The sequence below is a fragment of the Protopterus annectens genome, chromosome 3.part0 (assembly GCF_019279795.1).
Source record: "Protopterus annectens isolate FY-2018-M chromosome 3.part0, PAN1.0, whole genome shotgun sequence".
Classification (NCBI taxonomy): domain Eukaryota; kingdom Metazoa; phylum Chordata; order Ceratodontiformes; family Protopteridae; genus Protopterus; species Protopterus annectens.
Window position 1 is genome coordinate 1,952,387,662 of NC_056731.1, and position 23,482 is coordinate 1,952,411,143.

Here is a 23,482-nt window from a genome sequence, read left to right on the forward strand (position 1 = left end):
TTTCAGAGTTACAGGCTCTATCTATCCGACCCCCGTACATGATTTTTCATCCGGATAGAATAACCTTGCGCACCAATCCATCTTTTCTTCCGAAGGTTTGTTCGATTCAGAACATCAATCAATCTATTGAACTGCCTACTTTCTTTAAAAATCATTCCAATAAGCTGGAATACACATTGCACAAGTTGGACGTTCACAGACAACTAAGATTTTACTTACATAGGACAAAAGAGTACAGAAAGTCAGATCAACTATTTGTCTCATATGCTGACCAAAGAAAAGGACAGGCAGTAATGAAGGTTACCTTATCCAAATGGCTCTCAGATTGCATAAATTTCGTATATGCTGAATCCAAACAACAACTCCCTTTCAAACCCAGAGCTCATTCTACAAGGGCGATTGCTACCTCTTCAGCCCATACCGCTCGTTTGCCTTTAGATACCATTTGTGCAGCGGCAACTTGGGCAAAAGCACATACCTTTATCGCCCACTACAAGCTAGACAAGAGCTCCAGGGACAAGGTGACGTTTGGTTCCACTGTACTCAGGAATGTTCTCCCTTGAGCCACCTGGGAAAAAGGAGCTAGGGACGCTACCCGTGTGTAAGAACAAACGGCGAGATTGAAAAATTTCACATTAAGAAGTTATGTCTTACCATAACGATCCATGTGAATTGTTCATCTCGCCTTTGTTCTTACATTCCCCCTCTCCATCCCCCGTCCTACGGTCTGGGAGAACGTTTTTCGATTAAATTCCTTTTCAGCCTTTTCTAGGTATGGTTAATATGTTATTAACATCAGTAATAGCATCTTTTATCCTCTACCTGGCAGTAGGGTTTCAGACAATTTGTAGTATTTGTTCATAAGTGTTTTAGACACATTTCTAAGAGGGATTCTTCTGGTATAGCAAACTAGATCTGAGGGTTAGCACCGGAGGATCATGGGATATTACTGTGCCTTGAGCTTTTTCGAAGATGCGAGCTAGTGATGCGGCCGACTCGGAGCCGAGGATCGGCTCCGAACCCGTGTGTAAGAACAAAGGCGAGATGAACAATTCACTTGGATCGTTATGGTAAGATATAACTTCTTATTAAAGACTTCTCACAAGCGCAGCCACCAAGATTCAGTAGACACTGGCCTATAAAAAAATTGGTCCTTTCCTGTGTCAGACAGAGTTCAAAGGGGCAAATCCAGACACCCTAAGGGTTCCAGATACCAGGCGCAAGATTCATACAGGTCAAAGCAATGGGGCACTTCCACCTCCAAATCTGGAGGGGATAAAGCCCAAACCTAAAGAAAGCAATCCCAATGACTTCCCTCTGCCTACACCAAGCACTTATCTTTTGACAGCACCCATAGGGGGAAATTAGCACTTTTTGCTCAAAATTGGCAGTTAATAACCCAGGACAAGTGGGTACTAAGCATCGTATCACAGGCATACAGATTTCATTTCCACACTCTGCCAATGGCAAATGGTTGGCCAGATCTGCCAAAAAATCAATGGGCAGAGGCACAGAAACAGGTAATGTCCCTCATGGATATGGGGGCCATTCAGACGGTACCAGAACAGGAAAAAGGACAAGGTTTTTACTCGACTGTTCTTGGTACCCAGAAAGGACAAGGCCTGGCGGCCAATACTGGATTTATCGATTTTGAACACATACCTGGACATTCCAAAATTTAAAATGCTGACTTTGCAGCAGCTTCTGCCCATGCTGGGCAAAAATGCTTGGCTGGTGACTTTAGACCTAAAAGAGGCATACCTGCATGTTCCAATAAGACAATTGTGCAGAAGGTACCTCAGATTCAAGGCTGGCTTAATGCATTATCAATTCTCTGCACTGCCCTTTGGCTTATCTACTGCGCCCAGGGTCTTTACAAATTGCCTGGCACCAGTAATTGCATTTTGCAGACAAAGAAGTATACAAATATATCCTTACTTTGACGACTATTTCATTCAAGCAGAGAACAAGGACACTCTTCTTCGACACCTGGCATTTGTGAGAAGGCTTCTAACATGCCTAGGGTACACAATAAACAAAAAGAAATCACAACTGGTACCCTCTCAAAAGATGACATTCTTGAGTGCAAGCTTGAATGCAACTGCACAGATGGCTTACCTCACGCCAGACAAGCAAAGGCAACTGACTACTTACTTCAAACTGATGGCAACAAAAACCCAGTCTTCTGCAAGACAAATTCTGCAGACTCTGGGCTTCATGGCATCCTGCATTCTACTAATTCCATATGCAAGACTGCATATGAGGAAACTTCAATGGTACCTAAAAAGTTTATGGTGTCAACATTCACACAGTCTGGAAACAATGATTTCTCTAATTCCCTGCCTGAAACAGGAGTTTCTATGGTGGGCAAAGGCATATCACCAAAACATGGGACTGCCCTTCACTCTACCCCCTGCCAGCCAAACCTTAAAAACAGACACATCAGATTATGCCTGGGTGGCCCACATGGCAGAAAGATGCATTCAGGGCTTATGGACACCAAAACAAATGCATCTGCCTATCAACCAGAAAGAGATGCTAGCTGTTCAAAATGCCCTAACAGCCTTCAAGGACTTACTTCATCCAGGACAACTACTGATAAAGACGGACAACACCACAGTCATGTGGTATATAAACAAGCAAGGGGGGGGCACACACTCATACCCCCTTTGCAGATCAGCCATGGCACTGTGGAACACAGCTTTGACCTACAAAATACATCTTCAAGCTCAATTCCTGCCAGTAAAACAAAACACTCTGGCAGATGATTTAAGCAGAAGCCTTATGGATCCTCATGAGTGGAAACTAAATCCATAAGTCTTCAGCATGATAACAGAGAAATGGGGGAGACCAGTCATAGATCTGTTTGCTTCTCCTCAAAATTGTCAATTGAAAAGATTCTGCACAAGGACTTGTCACAGACAAGCATGGAAAGTGGACGCCCTATCCTTCAGTTGGAAAAACCTATTTGTTTACGCCTTTCCTCCTCTGCCTGTTCTGCCCAAGGTCCTCCTAAAAGTCTGACAAGAAAAGCCAAAGATGATATTAATTGCTCCGGACTGGCCCCACCAATACTGGTACCCAATCCTAAGAAACTTGTCTCAATGCCCAGCTTGGACCGTGCCTCAAAGACCACAACTACTGTCCCAGCAAAACAATCAGATCTTGCACAATCAACTACATACCCTGAACCTGGCAGCATGGCTAATCATGTAGGCATACAAACTACACCTCTCAGTAAAGCGGTGATGGATGTCATTTTGGAAGCCAGAAGGCCTAGTACTAGAAAATCTTATGCTGACAAATGGAAGAGATTCTGTGCTTGGAATCGAGCACAAGGAACTGATGCAGCGGAACCAAATATTCCTCAGATATTACAATACTTAACTGAGATGCTTGGCAAAGGCCTATCTTTCTCATCAATCAAAATCCATGCCTCTGCAATTTCGGCTCATTACAATACAGAGCCACCAATCTTTTCTCATCCTTTACTAAAGCAGTATCTTAGAGGAGCCAAAAATTTAAGGCCTCCTAGAAGATCACCATTATCTGTATGGGACCTCAGTTATGTGTTGGAAAAGCTCACCCTGCCTCCATTTGAACCAGCTGCTACTGCTGATCTAAAGTTCTTATCATGAAAAACTGCTCTGCTGCTAGCAATTACTTCAACAAGAAGAGTCTCAGAGCTACAGGCCCTCATGGCTGTGGAGCCTTTTATCATATTTTACCCAGACAGGGTGTCCCTGAGGTCAAATCCTACTTTTATGCCTAAGATGGTTTCCAGTGTGGCCCTGAACCAAGCAATTCATCTGCCAACTTTCTATCCCAATCCACAGAACAAGGGGGAGAGAATTCTGCACTCCTTGGATGTACACAGACAGCTAAGATTCTACTTGAGCAGGACTAAAGCTCTAAGGAAAACTGAGCAATTACTAGTGTCATATGCTGCAGGATCAGAAGGAAAGGCTATTTCAAAGCAGACAGTTTCAAAGTGGATAAGCCACTGCATCCATTTCTGCTACTTACACCATGGTAAACCTGTGCCCAAGGGCATTAGGTTTCATTCCACCAGAGCTGCAGCAACTTCAGCAGGATTTCTCAGAGGAGTACCAACAAAAGACATTCTAGGGGCTGGTACTTGGAGTTCTGTTCACACCTTTACAAAGCATTACCATTTGCCTCTTTACTCGAAGTCCAGGGCAGGCTTTGCCACTGCAGTGCTGCAGGGCCTTATAGCCGCAGCTAATGCTGTTTAGCTCCAGCCTCCCAACCATAGCTTTGGGATTCTACCCAAATGTAATGACTGCAACAGTGAAACACGAAGAACATAGTACAGTTGTGTATACTTACCATAAATGTAGATGTTTGAGTGTATTCACTGTTGCAGTCCAGGTTACCCTCCCGCTATCCCCCTGTCTTTCTGAAATTTATCTTTCCTTCTCTATCTTCTACAACCTATGTGGTGTATTTGCTTGTAGATGAAGGTAAAGTTTATTTTGATGCATGTGTGTATATATATATATATATATATATATATATATATATATATATCGGGGGCAAGAAAAACTAAAGAAAATGGCGTCAACTGTATGTTTTAATGTTTTATACCCCTGACGACTTGAAATCATGGAAGGGGAGACCGCAACCGACGCAGGACCCAAGACTTTGGAATTCAGGCTGACTGAGGGCAACCTGCCAGCAGATTACCCAAATGTAATGACTGCAACAGTGAATACACTCTAACATCTACATTTATGGTAAGTGTACACAATTGTACTTTTATTTTCCTAAAAGAAGATGTCTGCAAATGATTAAGGCCCCAGAGTCTGAATGGAGGATTCTGCCACTATTTCATACCTTCCACAATTTATGGAAGCAGAACACCTTGCATCCCAAGCCTCCACCAGTGGTACTGGGGGATACTGCCCTGATTATGGCCAGTATGACTTGAGTTCAATTAATGCCATTGAGCATAGGTTGGCACACACAGGGAGAAGGAGCATGCCCATCCTAGGAGACAGGACTGGTGGTTCTGGCCACCCCACACTGTTCTGCTGACACAAGCTCTGCTGGAGGGTGGAGGCATGTCAGAATGCACATGGCTGGTGGAGAGGAATGTGAGCTTGACATCCCAAGTTGGTGATGGTGTCCTTTGTCAGCACATGTGCAGGAGCATGCATGGGATGAAAAAAGGCCAGCCAGGATGTTGGTAAGGATACAAGCATTCCTGATTCAGTCTGTATGATGACCCCAGACACCTCTCACTCCAGTATATCTGGGAACCCCCATTTCTGCAAAATAAATGAGCATCCATTATAGCGAAGACTTGATGGCCAACAGGTAGAGAGTGAAAAAAACACATTGCATCCAGATAGCCAGTTTCTAGTACACAGGTAAGCCATTTTTTTGTACACATTTTATAAAATCATTTTACATTTTTACTTTAATTTGAAGGCTGTCCTGGGAACCCTGGTACACCACCTTCATCTGCAGTTAGGGCCATCAGCTGTTTAATACATTGGGTTATCTTACCAAATTTAACACTGTTACAAATGCAGTCAGTTTTTTTGGTACCATCAGAGCCTACACCAATAGCGATGCCTCTGAAATACATAATAAAGTAGCCAACTTCATTGGTACAAGTGCCTGTACAATGCCAGATTCAGAAGTGAAAGATGAAGTGTTTTGACTTTGTAAGACAACTGAAACTGTAGACTTCAAACTTTAAAATGCTTTTGTATTTAAATGGATGCTCTGTTTTGAACAGTAGCAAGAGTTGTCATTCAAAGACGTGCTTTGCTGAGGTCAGGAAACCTTTTTCAGAATGTGAGAGCTCAAATTTTAGATGGTGCTACACTGTGGTGCTGAGAGATAAAGCCCTTATTGCACCCCAGACAGCTCATGCTCAATTAATGGCATGGAAGCAGGGACAGCTGGGGGTGGAGGTTGGGGGGAGTGAGCAGCCAATTTTGTCTTACCTACTCCTGAGGAAAGGAGGCAGCCTAAGGCCACTACAGTATGCAGCATATGAGCCTGACCAGCTGTGTGCTGCATGAGTGGTATGCCACTGAATCAAGTTGCTCATGCACAGATGCATGCATGTATCCCCTGAGGGTAGTGATTGTAGAGCTGGCAAGGCTGCCATGAAGGGGGACAGGAGCTAGGGTACACTCCCTGGCAGCAGCATGATGCTGCACCAACACCCTTGAGAGCCTCACCAGTCCTAAATGGGAGTTGAGTTGAGTCTAGAGGAGGCATATGTAGGCCTGGTAGACCCATTGAACAAGGAGAAGACTACCCTCCAGTCATGGGTCCTTAACTTTATGATTGACTGGCTTGTTCATTCACCATTTTTGCCTGCTAAGTTGAAAGCATTGAAATTTGTTTCCTGAAATTGAAACCCTCTGTAGTGGTGATCAGTTGTGCTTGTACTGTCTCAGCACTGGGCCTTTGTATTTAAAGAACTTCATCTGAGCTTCTAAAGGGCTAGTCTTTAAGACTAACATATATTTTCTCCCAAAGATGGTTTCTTAGGTGTCCCTGAACTAGTCCATCCATCTCCCTATGTTCTTTGCTATGGCAGGAACTTGAAGAGAGGGGTACAGAGCAGGTGAGAGAGTCAGAAAGAGCACTTAACTCCTTGAATGTTCACTGTTAGTCATTACCTAAATGGTTGCATGATTTTAGAACAACAGATCAGCTGTTTGTCTCCTTTCACTCTTGGGAGATAAGGACTCACTGTTTCTAAGCAAACATTTTCCAAGTGAATGCAGCAAACCACTCTCTGATGAATGTTAGTCAAAGCCCACTTCATTGGAGAAGTGACTGATAGTGTTTCTGCAAGAATTTCTCCTTTGCTGCTTGGGTATGAGAGCATACCTTTTATCTAGCATTTGCATCTAAATTATAATTCCAAGAAGTGGGATTCATTTAGCACAACCATACTCCCAAGATTCAACCTTATAAACCATGGTCTTTGCATTGTCCTCAGCTCTTCCACCACCTAGGTGGTTACTGCCTTGGATTCACCCAGCCAAGGACACATCCAGTAGGTTCTTTGATATTAGGTATAATGCATTCATTCTTACTGTATCAGTTCCTGTAAGAGAAGACCCTCATTGATGGGTCTGGAGTACCTCCAATCCATCTACTTTTTGGTGTTGACGTTCTTTGTAAGTTGGACAAGTGCGTATTTTGTTTGCTAGCAATGTGTAGGTTTCAGATCTTCATAGTTTCCTGATTTGCAGGAAGGTGCTTTCTAGTAGGTTGTGATGAACTGGTGGACTCTGTGGTCGAGCATGCTTATATAACTTGCATATGGTGACATGGCATATGCTGACTTTTTGGCATTTGTACCCCTAAGCAAAGGGTGGTGGGAAAGAGGAAACAAATCAGGATGTATCAAGTAGGGCTTTCCCATAAATCCAGTTTTATGTCTCCCAGTAAGTGGTGGGGAGCAAGAAAGAGAACATTAAAAGAAATGATGCATAAATGTGATTATGAGGCAGTTAAAACATAAGGATCTACATTTGCAGTGACACTTTAGAAGGGGGCTAAGCTGTCTTGTCATATTTTCATGTGTGGATTATTATTTTGTGAAGCATGCAAGTGGAGAGCTGTTTGTTTTGGAGAGGACATTCCAGTGATTTGATTTAATGGTTTACATGCATACATATTAGGGATTTTTGGGTAGAGGGAGAAGTGAGAGGCCTAATATTTAATGAAAGGAATAACAGGAATAACTAACATGTTTAGGGACAGAATGCGAGAATGAAGTGATAAAGGAAGCATGGAGGGGAGTGTTAAGCATCATGAGGAATGCTACATTATTCTGACAATAACTATTGATGTTAAGTTGTCTATCTCACCTTCATTCTTGCTGGTTGGGTTCGGAGCCGATCCTCGGCTCCGACTCGGCCATCTTCAAAAGCTTGAGAGCTGCTTACTGGCTCGAGGCCCCCCTATATCCCATGATGCCTGCCACTAGATACCCAGATCTTGTTTGCTGCTTCTGCTACGAGGTTGCGTTTACTGGCTCAGGTCGTATTTTTTCACTTTATTGATAATATTAGAACTTTTTGTATATTATTAGTTATAACACTTAGTGTCATACATAGTTGTAGGATTTGTGGTATTTGTTAGTGTTTAATTCCCCCCTTGAAAACTCGTTTTCTTCTTAGAGAGTTTTCCCCTCCCTCCCCCACTCCCGTTTTGCCTTTTTAAGGTAAGCCGTTTTAGTTAGAGGCTTATCCTTGTTTTCTTTTTTAAGGTAGAAAAATTTTTTTCATTAGAAATTGTGGTAGTTTGTAGGTCTTATATTATAGAGTGTGTGTGCTGTTAGGGTGTGGTAACTTGTGTGGACTGTGTGTGTTTTTTTCTAGTTACCTACTTCCCTTTGTACTCTTTCTTTGTATTTGAATTTTCCTTTACAGGAATGTCTAAAGACACGAAAGTGTCTGGATTCAAGAAGTGTGACTCATGCTGTCAGAAAATGTCTCTGACAGATGGTCACACATCTTGTGTCTACTGCTTGGGCGCCCTACACCTGCAGGACTCTTGTTCGGTGTGTCACGCCTTTAGTCCAAGAGTCCTGCAGGAGCGTAGGAATAAGCTTATCCTTAGGGGTTTGCTTAAACCTGAAGGATCACCGGCCAAGACTCAGTCAGTGAAACATTCCAGGCCATCGAAGCCGTCGGCTCCCAGTTCGGAGCTGTCGCCGGGTGTGTCTTCTGCTTCAACTTCAGTTCCGGCTGGAACCGAAGTTCCTATCTCCAAGTCAACTTCGGCTCCGACTGGAGCCGAAGTACCTATCTCCCAGTCGGCCCCGACACTTCTGTCGGAACCGTCAGGGAGTCAAAAACGCTCCAGGTCACCATCCTTGGAGTCGATACACTCAGCTCCAGGATCACCCTTGTTGCAATCGGAGTGAAGTCATCGATCCCACTCTTCTCGGTCGTCTAGACTTTCTGACCATGATTTGGAGAGAGTGGTGAGCAGGCTTTTAAAATCGCAGGCCCTGGCTAAAATGCTATCCAGCCCCCCTCATCAGGGTTCGGCTCTACCTGTCTCTGCAATAGTTCTTCCTTCAACTCATCCATTGAGTTTGGAGCTGGAGCATGCTGAGGCTGGAAGCGTGGGACCGTCGGCACCGATACCTCCCCTTTTGGTTCCGTCATCGGCTCTGATCTCTTCCATGGTGCCGTCCTTGGAGGGATCTGGGTGCCGGGACTCCCTCCTCGGCTCCGAGGGGGCGAGTGGCATTGGACCCTTGTCTGACCCCGTTCTCCCTCTTGGAGCTTCGGCGCAGGTGAGTTTGGCTCCTACATCGACTTCGGAGCCGTCTCTCTCGGTGTCGGGGAGGATCCCAGTCTCTTCGGAGCAGGAGCCTTCTCCAATATCGGGAAGGGGCGCCTTCGAGGTCATGAGGAGTGTGCTGGCATCTGAGTCAGCCTCACGGTCAGCCTCATCGGCTCCTCCCCCCATGGTGCCTGCTTCTGCTTCGGCCCCTCCTCCAGACCCAAAGCATGGGGAACAAGCACTCCAGGGCACCCCACTGGTTGTATCGTCCTCTTCCAAGGCCTCCCCTGTTCATTCAGAGGAGCCATCTCGAAAGAGGAAATGCAAGAGGAAGCATGTTGTCTCCCCTGAATCTGTCACTTCAGATACCGACTTAGAGGAGTTGGAAGGGTCCCCGAGATACCCCTCTGAGGACGTCTCCTTCTCAGACATCCTTGAAATTCTTAGGCAGAGGGGGAACTGGACTACCCTTAACCCTTCCGAGGATGAGTCGGTATTCCTGGACGCGTTTGGATCCTGACCCTCCACCTCCTGGGTGTCTCCGCCTTTTGATCCACTGATGTCTGTGGTGGCTCGAAAGGCGTGGTCAGCTCCAGACACAATGGAACCAACTCCCCGCAGCCCCACAAAATTCATTACTGCCCCTCAAGACAAGCAATTTCTGACCAAGGGTGTTCCCGTTGATGCCATGGTGGTAGCAGCGGCCACTAAAAAGGAGTTGGCTGAAACTTCTTCATCTGTCCATCCCCCTAATAAGGAATTTAGGACGATAGACAGATATGGAAATTGGATGTTTTCCTCAGCGACCTTCTCCATGAGGTCTCTGAACTATTTATGCCATTTTACCTGCCTTCAAAGGGATCTCCTTAAAGAGCTAGGAGATACCCTTCAAGATCCATCAGCTGCGGGGGCCCAGGCTAAGCTTGCCTCCCAGCTGGTGACTCTAAATTCGGTAGTAAACTCCTCCATGTGGCTCATCTCTTATGCAGCCGATGGCGCGAGTAGGGCCGCAGGCACAGGCGTGGCTCTGAGGAGACACGCTTGGATGCGGTTATGCAACTTTGTGGAACCCTTCAGGGCGTCTTTCACCAACACCTCCTTTGATGGTTCTGCTCTGTTTGGACCACAGGTGAAAAATACCCTTACCAGGTGTGAGCAGGAAGGCAAGACTCTCTCTGTTGTGGGAGTCCATTTTTCCACTCCTTCAAGACCGTATCCTAAAGGTCAGAAGAGTGGGAAAATGTGGTTCCGGAAACCCCAGGGAGCCGTGCCTGACACAAGTGGAGAGTTTCCCTCCAGGAGCAGAGGAGGGAACAACAATAGACGCTGCCCTAGGGGCAGAGGGGGTCCTCAAAATCAGGGCCAAAGAGAATCTTTCTCTGACAAGCCCTTCCAGCATCCCTGAAGTGCTGCCCGGCTGTCCACCTTCGGAGGCAGTCGGGGGAAGATTATCTCTGTACCCAAAAGCTTGGCAAAGTATAACACAAGACAAATGGGTACTTTCTATCATATCTGAAGGCTACAAAATCCCCTTCTTTCTCACTCCACACCTTACCAACATATCCCTTCCAGATGTTCCACCCAATCTAAGGGATCAAGCAGTTCAAGAAATTTTAAAACTGCTAAGAAAAAGAGCCATCCAGTCAGTCCCAGCAGACCAACAAGGATCCAGAATTTACTCAAGGTTCTTTTTGGTACCAAAAAAGACAGGGGACTGGAGACCCATTCTGGATCTCAGCAGACTAAACAGGTCCGTTCAAAGAACAAAGTTCCGGATGGTCACGCTACAGTCCAATTTACCCTTTCTGGGTCAGGACAATTGGATGTGCTCCATAGATCTTCAGGACATGTACTACCATATCAAAATGGACAGACACTCCAGAAGATTCCTCCGCTTCCGGCTGGGAGCCAGTCATTATCAGTTCAGAGCTCTGCCCTTGGTCTCACCACAGCCTCCAGGGTGTTCACCAAATGTTTGGCAGTAGTTACCGCTCACCTGAGACAGCAAGGATTCCAGGTGTTTCGATATTTAGATGACTGGCTCCTTACTGCAACCACCAGGCATCACCTGCTGTGAGCCAGAGACTACACCATCCAAATGTGCTCCAAACTAGGCATCACAATAAATTTCGAAAAGTCTGCATTGTCACCTTGTCAATCTATCACCTTTATAGGCGCAAACTTAAGTACAAAGGGACATGTCAGCGAGACTTCCAGTAGACAGAGTGTTAGCTATTCAATGACATGTGCAGGTCTTATTAGCATGCAAAAAGATTCAGGCCAGATTTGTCCTAAAAACATTGGGTCTCATGGCAGCGGCGATCATACTAGTCCCCCTTGCACGTTTTCACATGAGGATTCTTCAGTGGATGCTGTTCACTCAGTGGTCTTTCCAGCAACTCCCAATGTCTCACATGATAGTGATCACACAGTCATGCAAAAACCAACTTGTTTGGTGGATGGTTTCCCCATCATTACGCCAGGACAGACCATTCGTTCTCCCTCCTCCAGTAGCTACGGTGACCATGGACGCCTCCCTGATTGGGTGGGGGAAGGCATTTTCAGGGCAGAACAGTCCAAGGCACCTGGCAGCCTCACGAGTACCATCTGCATATCAACCTCTCGGAGATGAGAGCAGTGCTTTTAGCATTGCAAGCTCTTCAGAACTCTCTTCCCACCTGGACCACTGCAATTCAAACAGACAATATGTCAGTAGTATGGTACATCAACAAGCAGGGCGGAACCAACTCCTACCCCTTATGTCGAGAAGCACTCAGACTTTGGCAGTGGGTGATCTCTTCCCAATGGTTTCTGATAACAGCGCACATCCCTGGGAAGTCCAACGTTATAGCAGACAGGCTGAGCAGAGCAATTCTCATGCCTCACGAGTGGTCTCTCAATCAGACTGTGGCGGACAAAATCTTCCGCAAATGGGGTCAGCCTTGCTGCAACCTTTTTGCCACCCCCTTAAACAGCAAGTGCGACAATTTCTTCTCTCTCCTCCCTCTTCCCGGACACTTCCCCAGAGAATCTCTAGTTCACGATTGGCCTCAGGGATTTCTTTATGCATTCCCTCCATTTCCCCTGATTCCCAAACTAATACATTGGGATGCAAGATGATCCTCATTGCCCCTTACTGGCCTCGACAAATTTGGTTCCCGTTCCTGCATCATCACATTCTGGAGCAGCCCTGGATCCTGGACCCACTTCCAGACCTCCTGATCCATCAATCGGGCGGGCTGCACCAATCTCTTCAATCTCTCCAGCTCACTGCTTGGTTTCTCCACTTCCGACCTTAGCCAGGCTTCCGAACATCTCCCACTCGGTGCGTGAAATCATCTTATCCTCGCATAAGTCTACCACTAGAAAAACTTATGCTAGTAAGTGGAAACATTTTTCCTTATGGGCAGAGACCAGGAATATAGATCCCTTTTCAGCCCCAGTGCACCATATTTTAGAATTTCTAGCGGAACTTTTTCGAGCTGGATCCTCTTCTGCCACGATTAGAGTTTAGCTAGCTGCAATTTCAAACTTTCATACGGGCCTATCTGATACAAGCATCATGTCCCATAAGCTTTGTAAAGCCTTTCTTAAAGGGACCACTCTACTCAGGCCCCCCAGTAAGAGATCCCCCGCCTCCGTGAGATCTGAATTTGATTTTAGCTTCCCTGATACTGCCCCCCTTTGAACCGGCAGCTTCTTGTTCCTTGAAGTTTCTTTCTTGGAAAACCCTTCTTCTGGTTGCAGTTACGTCGGTTAGAAGAGTTTCTGAACTTCAGGCTCTTTGTGTTCATCCTCCTTACCTAGTTTTTCACAAGGATAGAGTTTCTCTTCGGACTAACCCTTCCTTTCTTCCAAAGGTTACTTCTGATAATAATTTGAATCAGTCCATTGACCTACCTGTGTTTTTTCCAAATTATTCCAACAAGGCAGAATACAAGTTACATCAGTTGAATGTTCATAGACAATTACGCTTTTACTTGCATAAAACCAAGCAAATCAGAAAATCAGACCAGTTGTTCCTGTCCTATGCTGAGGGTAAACAAGGTATACCGGTGTCGAAAGTAACCTTATCTAAGTGGTTGACATCTATTATTACATTTATATATCAGTTAAGGAATAAAGAGCTTCCTGCTAAACCAAAAGGTCACTCCACCAGAGCTCTAGCTACTTCAGTGGCTTTTCAGGCCAGATTGCCAGTGGAAACTATTTGTGTGGCAGCTACATGGGCTAATCCACATACCTTCATTTCACATTATAAGCTGAATGTGGCCTCCAGGAGCAGAGCTGATTTTGGTTCCACTGTTCTGAAGAGTCTGTTCCGATGAGCCACCCAAGATTGAGGTGCTAGGGACGCTGTCCCAACCAGCAAGAATGAAGGCGAGATAGACAACCTAACATTAAGAAGTTATGTACCTACCATAACGTTCCATGTTAGTTGTCTTCTTCTTGCCTTCTTTCTTGCATCCCACCCTCCATCCCCCTATCCTAGTAGACAGAGAAGAGTTCCTTATGTTTTCTTATCACTGGCTGAGTCTTGTCTCGCTATAACTTCTGACTATCAGTCTCTCCAGTAGGTTCATGTATCCTACTACAGTTACTGTATTATTATAATTGTTATTATTATGTCTGTAGTTAGGTTTACCAAACGAGATCTGGGTATCTAGCACCAGGCATCATGGGATTTAGGAGGGCCTCGAGCCAGTAAGCAGCTCTCGAGTTTTTGAAGATGGCCGAGTCAGAGCCGAGGATCGGCTCCGAACCCAACCAGCAAGAAAGAAGGCGAGAAGAAGACAACTAACATGGAACGTTATGGTAGGTACATAACTTCTTATTATATTAACAGTTTGGCAAAAAAACAAACCAAGTAATTATTAGTTTTTTGCTGAACTATTAAATTAACAGTTCGGCAATTACATAACTAATACACAGTTACTTACCTATGCGGACCCAGTGTAATTATAGCTGAACACCCAAAGTGACACATGCATGTCCTGCCTGCCCATTAATATTAATCCTGTAAATATGACTGAGTACTTTTAGACTTCTGCATTCAGACATAATTTTTTAAATTATTTTATTTATAAAATGATGTAAAATGCCTTCTTTGTTTTTAGCATAAAAAGTACATAAAGATACATGTGAACACTTTCTTATGCAAAAAAAGGTTGTTTTTGTGCCTTTTGACATGATCTTTAAGTGGCATTTATATAGGGACAGGACAGAAAACTCTGGTATCTGAAACAGCATGCTACTGCAGTTACTAGACCACTATGGTCCAGCTTCATACCTGGAAGGAAAAAAAAACAGAGGGTCCAGTTCAGAAAATGATAAACTTGGCCTCAAAGGGTCTTTGTGGGTAAGTGCATTAGAATATAGTGGATCAGAGTTCAAGAAGCAGTGATTGACAAACATAAGCGTTTTGTGACTTTGTGACCTACAGCAGGCATCCACTTGTGGCAGAAACATTAGACCTGCTGTGTTCTGCCATGGGACATGCAGAACTGTGGATCAATGTTGTAGTCCAAGGATTTTGATAGACCTAAAATGCTTCCTTCTGAAAAGGACAAATAAATTACAGGGTGTATTGCTGTACCTATCATCTGCTGCTATTAAGAATTCTGCAGTTTTCTATTTAGTTACTATAAATATTTATTGCATTTAGATGTAACCAGCCATTTAGTGAACTGTGCTGTCAGCCTAATGTGAGCTCAGGTTCAGTGTCACATTGCTGGATTTAGTGTCTCAGTGAGTGATGGCAAACTTCACTGAGCTGCCGTATGTCCTAGTAAAGCATGCTGAACTAACTTACTAATTATTCAAGGGAGCATTGTGCTGAACCTACCTTCTATAGCATAAATTTAGCTTAATAATGGAGTTTTATAGTACTACTCATGGAGCTCTTCTCTGTACTTTCTGAATATTAGCCAGTGTCTTACACAAACAAAAACACAGATGTGTGTGAATGCTTCCATGATGATTTGTCTTTTTGCTTTTCATCTGCCTTTTTCACTCATTTGCATTTGCAAAGTATGTGTGAACCTCAGTCCCATGGCTAGCTGTTCTGTTTCCTGCTGCTCTTGTAATAGTAGGATGTATTATCAATATATTTTCAACAGTAATGGATATTATAAGGATATTTAATGCATTATCTTAGTGGATTTCATCAAGTTTTTCACCATCAAGAGAGACTCAATGAAACTCGACTCATTGAACCTCAGGGATAGACTTTAACATGGATCCTGAAGGGGGACAAGTCCTGCTCTACTCACTCCCATATCTCTCACTTGGCGTTGATCTTGCAGGGCCCCCTGATTTTACATCATATTTTCTGCCCTGTCCATCATAAAATTGTTGATATTTTGGTACATTGCTAAGAATTAACCAGTCTGTAATGTCAGGCATTAGAGTTTCATCCTTGTAAATACCCAGAAAAGGTATCCCAGCTAAAAAAAAATAATCTCCCTAGTTACATCCATTTGCTTACCCAGTAACTGTGACAGAGTACTCTGCAAGGAGCCTTCAAGTCCACCAAGTCATCACACTCCAAAAACACATGTTCCAGGCACCCCTTTCTTCACTAGCACACCTCCAACATCTGCCATCCACTCGAGGAAAAATTTGTTGGAGTCTGCATGAGGTATAAAATACCTATGCAAACAGTTCCTAGCAAAATCGTAAGTCTTCTAGACTTTGCTGCATACTTAGGAGCCATACACGTGTCCACCTATTGTTCCCTTGTAAATTGTTTATCCACTCTCTCTTCCCAGTCTTTACTAACCTCCTGCAGTTGACACCCATAACCACTGTGCAATATTCTACATGCCCTACCACTTATCCCCTTCCCAACAGCACCCTCTGTTCAAGATTTAAATAAAACTCTACCAGTGCAGGCACTGCATGTAGGATTCCCCTATTGCTTTCTCCTTGCCTACACTCTGATAGCAATCCTTGTTAGGGGAAGGCAGTCTCCAGCCTGCTGTCCAAATGTCCTCCCTGCCTTTTCTCCGTTCAGCTACCCCTCCCTCTCTAAATATCTGACCCCAGCACCTTTGCTTCCTTGTCAGCTTACTCCAGTAAACTCCAGGCCCATCCTGCCCACTCTCTGTACCTTTAGTCACAGTTATCACTATAGGCAGAACCTCCTTTCTCCATTCCCTTGCTCCCAGAATACCCACCGCTATTCCTTGAATATAATAGTCTGTATGACTGTTGCCATCCTTCTCAAGGATCTGCATCCAAAATCCCAGTCTTCCCACTTCTTGAATTTCTCTCCTGCTTCATCATCTCTGTCCACCTTGAACCACACCCCTCTGCCCATGCCATGTACAAGAGCCTTAACTTTATAGCTCCAAAACATCTTCTTAAATCAGCCAATCCCAAACCACCTTGCTCTGTTGGAAGGACCAACCCTCAACTCTTGCCTTCCTCCCCTCTTAGACAAAATCCTTCAACTCTTTATCAGTTATTATCCAGAACTTCTCCTCTGGTTGACCAAAACAAATCTGATCTGTGTCTAAAACCAAAGGGACTATAAACATTCCCACTGCTCATATTTTGCTATCCATATCCACAGATGAGAGTCCATCAAAGGCATCTTTAACAAATTCACTGCACTCATGAATGCACTTTTTTCAGTTTAAAGTAGTGGTATAATACAGTACTTGACCTCTGTCTTGGTGAAATGAGAATTATTTATTCTACTCACGATTTGAATGTGTGTGTGTGTGTGTGTGTGTGTGTGTGTGTGTGTGTGTGTGTGTGTGTGTGTGTGTGTGTACACACACACACACACACACAGAGCGAGAGAGTGTGTGTGTGTATGTGTATGTGTGTGCGTGTGTGAGAGAGCGAGACAGACAGACAGACAAGCACACATACAGTCATTCACAAAGGGACACATATTCGCACAATAAGCATCTTTTTTGCATTTTAGTTTTTATTATTGTCAATAATTAGTTGCTAGAAAACAGATTATCGTCTTTGTGTTTTTACCATTTTGTCTGTTTTTCAGAGGGACAGCATTCTGGGATAGCATGAGTTCCTCAGTTGTGCACATGTTACAGCGGCAGTCTCATCTTGGGAAACCAGTATCCTTAAAAAAAAAAAAAAAAAAAAAAAAAAAAACAGATGTAATATTGTTCATTCTGTGTGCTAAAACTTTCACGTATCCTTAACATGATTTCTGAAAAGTTAGACATGTACAGAATGTAATGTATTTCTGCCAAAGACGTTATAAATACTTGCCAGAGCTACCATCAGCTGTAATGATAGCACACTACTGCCTTTCATTATGATCATTTTCTGAGGTTAGGCAGACTTGGCAGGATTCTGCATCATATGTCAATTGATATTTTTATCTACTACTCTTAGATGAATTATCTTTTCATGTAGGACTGACATACTAGGTCCTTGTTCTAGCTTTTAGCATTATATTTTGATACCAGACTTTTCAGAGGGTACTTTAAAATATGCAGTTTTGCAGATATCTGACTGTTACTTTAATTTATAAGGAAGATTGGCAGTTCATTACAGTGCAGAACTGAGTGCATTTATTAGTGGAGTGATAAGGTGAAAAAAATAAAATAAAAAATAAAAAAAGCAAACTGACGAAGAAAAAATAATTCATAGCAAACAACAAGGTATGATTCTTGTGGTATTAGTATGTGATAAGTAGTTCTCTTATTAAAATAAGTATCTTATTAAGTTTGTGGAGCTCAGCACTCACAGTAACTGAATATTTCTTTAAATATTTAAATAATTCTATTCTGTTTATTCTGTTTTCCATTGTATTATAGAGTTGTGTTGCTTTCATACTTTACAGCATGCTGCATTTTTAAGGTACTACCTGTAACTGATTGTGAATGCCATTTGGTTTTATGTAATGTGGACTTAGTTTTGTGTCTCCTCATGTGGGAAAGGTGTTCCCACGTTGGTATCTGTAGGGTGCTTTAACTTGTTTTGTTTTTCTGTGGATGTTGTATTCTTACAGTACAAACACAGGATGAAGGGAAGCCCTTGAGCACCTTAATGATGCTAGATTTTTTATGAACTCACCTAATGTTCTAATTGTTTCAAGCAACAAATCTATGTTTTTTTTAAATATTGGTTTGAACATGAGATAATTACTTTTGACTTCTTGTAAGAATTGCTGGTGTGTGATCCTAAGCCTTAAATCCTTTATGTGTTATCTTAAGTACATAAAAGTGTTGAATTGCCTCCAGGAAGGCCTGCAGTTTCTAGTAAAGGTTTTCTTACTGAACTGTTGTCTGAGTTTCATAGCGTATGCCTAAAACTCCCTTTGGTGCACATTACCTAGGCTGCAAGACACCACTGATTATTTACAAGTGATCTCTGACATGCAAACTGAGTGGCGATGCTATCTTTGCAGCATGGACTTTGAAGTCAGTGTATACATCTTTAACTTATGAAGGTGGATTTCATGCTCTGAGACTTTGATTAAGTTATACAGACATTTATTTTTATATTGTTATATTTGAATCTGCTTAATTGGTATTAGCTAAGAACATTTTTTTATTTTAGGGGAAATTACTATCTACAAATACAAGGCCTATATAGCTATGGGGGCAGCTTTTGTCCCTGTTTATGTTGATTTATTTATGGGATATTTGAAACATTTGTGTGTGTGCATGTTATTTATATAAATATATATAAATATATATATATATATATATATATATATATATATATATATATATATACACATACATACATACATATATACACATACACATATTTCTGTGTGTTAATATATGCATGTTTTTATTATATACATTAGAGTTATTTAATTGGTCAATTGTGTATTAGGTTGACAGCTGCTTAGTCGAACGCATGTGATTGGCTAAGTAGCTGATTGACAGCTGTGTAAGATCGAACAATTCCCAAGGTTGGTAAGCTTGCGTTTTCACTTTGTATGATATAGGAGTTAGTATATATAATTAGCAGTGAGTGTGTTTTTAAAAGATTAAATTTTGCATGTCCCAAGACTGTATCTCGGCATTTGCATACTAGTGTGTTGAGTTTTGCTTTTTTGACCTTTTGTGGTCGATATTTGTGCAATCAACTTTGGGTATTTTTGGTGTAATATATTATACCCATATCTATCTATCTATATATATATATATATATATATACATATCTGTATATGCATATATATATATATATATATATATATATACACACACACACACACACACACACACACACACACATACATATAGATATATTTATATATATATATACACATGCACACACACACACACACACATATATATATGAATATACGTGTGTGTGTGTGTGTATGTGTGTGTGACTAGAACAGAAATAAATGTTTCTTTATTGTTGCAGATGTTTCCTAGATGATAGATGGTTAGTCTAGAAAGGTGACAGTCGGAGCAGAAATATAGTTATTTATTCATTTGATGTTTGACAACATTTCCTAGATGATCTATGGTTATGCTGGAAAGAAGACAATCATAGTTTACAACAGTTCTGTACTTACTTGAATGCAAATGAGTTTGAAGTGTAGTTTACATGTACATCTCATTTGTTTACAACTAAATTTGTGGATGTTCTGATGACAAAAATGCTAGATGAAAATTTACGTACAGCTATGAAACCATTCTCCAAAAATGCTTATTTGTTATGATAGTTTCTACCGCAAGCATGTGTTCAGTAATATTCCCAAAAGTCAGTTTATTTATGTGACTTAAGTATGGAATTCAATAAAGTATCTAAAGACTTGGAATCTAGATTTATAACTAGGGGGTATCTGCCACAAAAGTTAAAAACTGTAAGGGAAGAAGTATTGGCTATGTCTAGATCTGATGTGGTTCAACACAAACAGTCAAAACCTGATTCCAGTACACAGCTTAGATTTACCACTATGTTTGTTTCCAAAATGTTTAAAATCAAGGATATTATTAATACACATTGGTCACAATTGTTAAGTGACTTTTTTAGTAATATACTGAGTGATAAATAACTTTTTTAGTTAAATAACAGCCAGAAATTTAACAAAACATTTTTCAGCATTTAAATACAAGAGCTTGAATAATCCAATCAAGGGCAGCCTGTTTAAAGGCGGTTTTCCTTGTGGGTATTGTAAATTTTGCAGATACAGTCAAAATGGATGTTTTTACATGCAAATATAGTACACTATTCTATGATGTTTGAGTTCATCATATGTGACATCACACACACAATTTATCTGGCACTGTGTACATGCAGTATCTTTTACTTAGGACAGGCAAAGTGCATGTTTAAGCAGAGAATTTGTATCTATCTGAGTACCATTGTATATAAACATGTAACATGCCCTTTTTAAACAAACAAAATCAAATTGGGGGAAATTTATGTTTGTAGGCATTGATAGAGTTGATGATGGTGTTATACATATTTTGGAAAACAAAGAAAAGAAATGGGTTGTATTATTAGGATCATTTTTTGCACCAGGAATAAATTAAATATTTGAATATATATTATATTATTTCAGGTATTTGCCCTATGTCAGTAGCATGTGTTTGTAAGTGTGGAGCAATAGTGATATCTATTGCTTACATTCATGGTATAAAATATTTTTTGTTTTATTTTTATACTTATTTGTTGTACATGGCTCTGATGTCATGTGACAAATCAAGTGATTGCAAGGGTTTCGGGCACCTAGCCAGTGCGACATTTCCCTGTCGCTATATTTTGTTGGGGACACATGACTGAAATGACATTTAGCTGTGGAGAAATATGGCTGCTGTGAATTCCCTGTGGCAAGGGAGCCCGTAGGACTTTTTACCGGGGGGGGGTACAAACCCAGAGTCCCACCCACGCAGCCCCCCAAACCCCCACCCACGCAGCCATTCCAGTGTCCCATTACTTGGCTATTTCTCCCCATTTGCCATAGACACTGTTCAAATCTCTCAGTGTGCATACTGTTTTATGCTTACTTCTACAATGATTACAGAGATTTGAATTTAATTTACAACTTTTATTTCAAACGTTATAGCCCAAACACTGATAGACATTTACTAAACCTAAACAAAGCAATAGTCTTACAATGAAAACAGACTTAGCATTAAAGCTTCTCTACCTTTGAAACTCACATTCACTGAAACAGCACTGAAGCCCACATTCAAAGAAAATGCATCTGGCCAGTGGCAGATTGTTTACCTTAAGCTGTTTTCAAGCAATAGGCTCCTTGCACACCTTGTTAGGGCCATGCAAAAGTTCTTTGATTCACCTGATTGTATTAATTATAATATATAATTGAATTATATCCCTTGTATTATACAGCACCACTTGTTTTAGTGTGTTTTAAATTTATAGTTTTGAACATTTTTCCAGTAAGCAGTGAAACAAAACATACAAACCAATAATGACAAACTGCCCAGTTCAGAGCATTTCAACCATAAAAGGCCACTGAAACGTGTGTCATTACAAATCCCACCACTAGCTGTCAAACTTTATACTAAACACAAACACTACAACCTTAGACACTTTTCCCAATTAGCCACACCACTCCAACCCCATGTCAAACCCAGAGCTGTTGGACATGCTCCACGTAAAGAAATCCCAATCCCTCCGAGCTACACGCTCTAGGGACCTAAACCTTGTCACCACAATAAACAGAACATGCTGGAGGGATAGATTCCTGTCCCACAGACTTCCCATACTCTGGAACAGACTACCTATCTATGTCAAACAGAGCTCCTCATTAGCACTCTTCAAGAAAAATCTTGATGATTGGATGGGAGATAGGAAATTCACCCCGAGGATCACTTCTGTGGCTCTGCTCGACAGGGGCACAGGAAAATAATTTTCTTGGGTGGCGAAAGCCAGGGTACATTTTTGGCTAGGCTTATATAGGCCCTAGGGACAATAGCCTAGTATCCTCCTATGAACCTTTGAACCCCACAAACCAGGCTACACTGTACCAATCAATCTATCTCTATCCTTGCTCCTAAACTATAGGAATTCCCGACCCCCTTTCCCCACCTAAAGGAACCATAATCCTCCTTCCTCACCCAGAATTTAAAAAATTCCTTAATTCCAAATTAAACTGCACTTGTCACACAGCAGGCCATGTCACCTAAGGCCTCAACCTCTTACTTTATTCCTTTTCGGCTATTAACACTGCTTAATGCCACCTTCCCATCCTTCCCTGCCCTGGCACTTATTCCCCACAGCATTTCCACCATAATGTAAACCAGAAATATAATCACACAAAATGTGAGTTTGTCTATTAGTTGTTGCTACATCTCTTAAATGCTACTGTACTGTTTTGTTATACATTGTATTTCTGTTTTGTTCTTTATATGTATAGCTTACTGCATTCTCTGTTCTTTGTGAATTATTTCACCAGACCAGAACCTGAAAGTAGTCAGTTGTGATCAGTGCAATACCCTGGTAAACAAATGTAAAATAACATAGATAAAATAAAACATACAGAGCATCATAGAATGCCTTCTAAATAGCATGAACCATGACTTATCAGACCTTCTGGAATTGCTATTTAACCATAGCCTCCAAACTGGCTTCATGCCTCACTAATGGAGATCAGCAACAGTCATCAGTCTGCACAAAGGTTGGCCATCTACAGACCCTGGAAACTAAAGACCCATAATTCTCACTAATCTTATATGCAATTGTCATCCAAGGACACTTAAGAAGTGAAAGAAACATTTGCATTATTTTCTTATTCTGGAGATCTTGTCTTTTTTCAGAGAAGTATGCACTTAAAACTTTGTGAGATAGAATCTGTATCTATTTCTCAACTATTCCTAAGTTTTTGCTCTGTGCCTCATAATTCTTTTTATTTCCTGGTGAATCATAGAAGATCACAGTCAGTGCCAAAATTAGAGTTTCACGTGTATTTTTGTCCAGAAAATGGCATTTTAATATAAACACTTGTTCTATTAACTTTATAAATAAATTAGAGGAATATTTAAAAACTGTCCCCAATTTTCATTGTATGTCACCCCAGAATTCTTAAGCATGTAAGATAAGTTTGACATCACATCCTACATGCTTTATTGGTTTTAAAAACAAGTACAACACTTTGAACTGTCTTCCTTCCCAGTAAATGGTAGTACATAGGGCAGATAAAGCTCCATGTACTACAAAGAGTTATGACTGGGTCTTTGATTATAACCCTTTATTACATCTTTTCAAC

General features: G+C 41.9%; 1 protein-coding gene across 1 annotated transcript in view; it reads left to right on the top strand.

Annotated features, from left to right (window-relative positions):
• The window catches only part of LOC122797233 (tubulin delta chain-like), a 790,352-nt gene that overhangs the window by 667,746 nt on the left and 99,124 nt on the right, over window positions 1-23,482 (top strand). Inside the window, exon 8 of the mRNA XM_044066071.1 lies at window positions 17,312-17,387. Coding sequence (XP_043922006.1) covers window positions 17,312-17,387 — 76 coding nt within the window. The remainder of the gene's footprint in view (window positions 1-17,311; window positions 17,388-23,482) is intronic.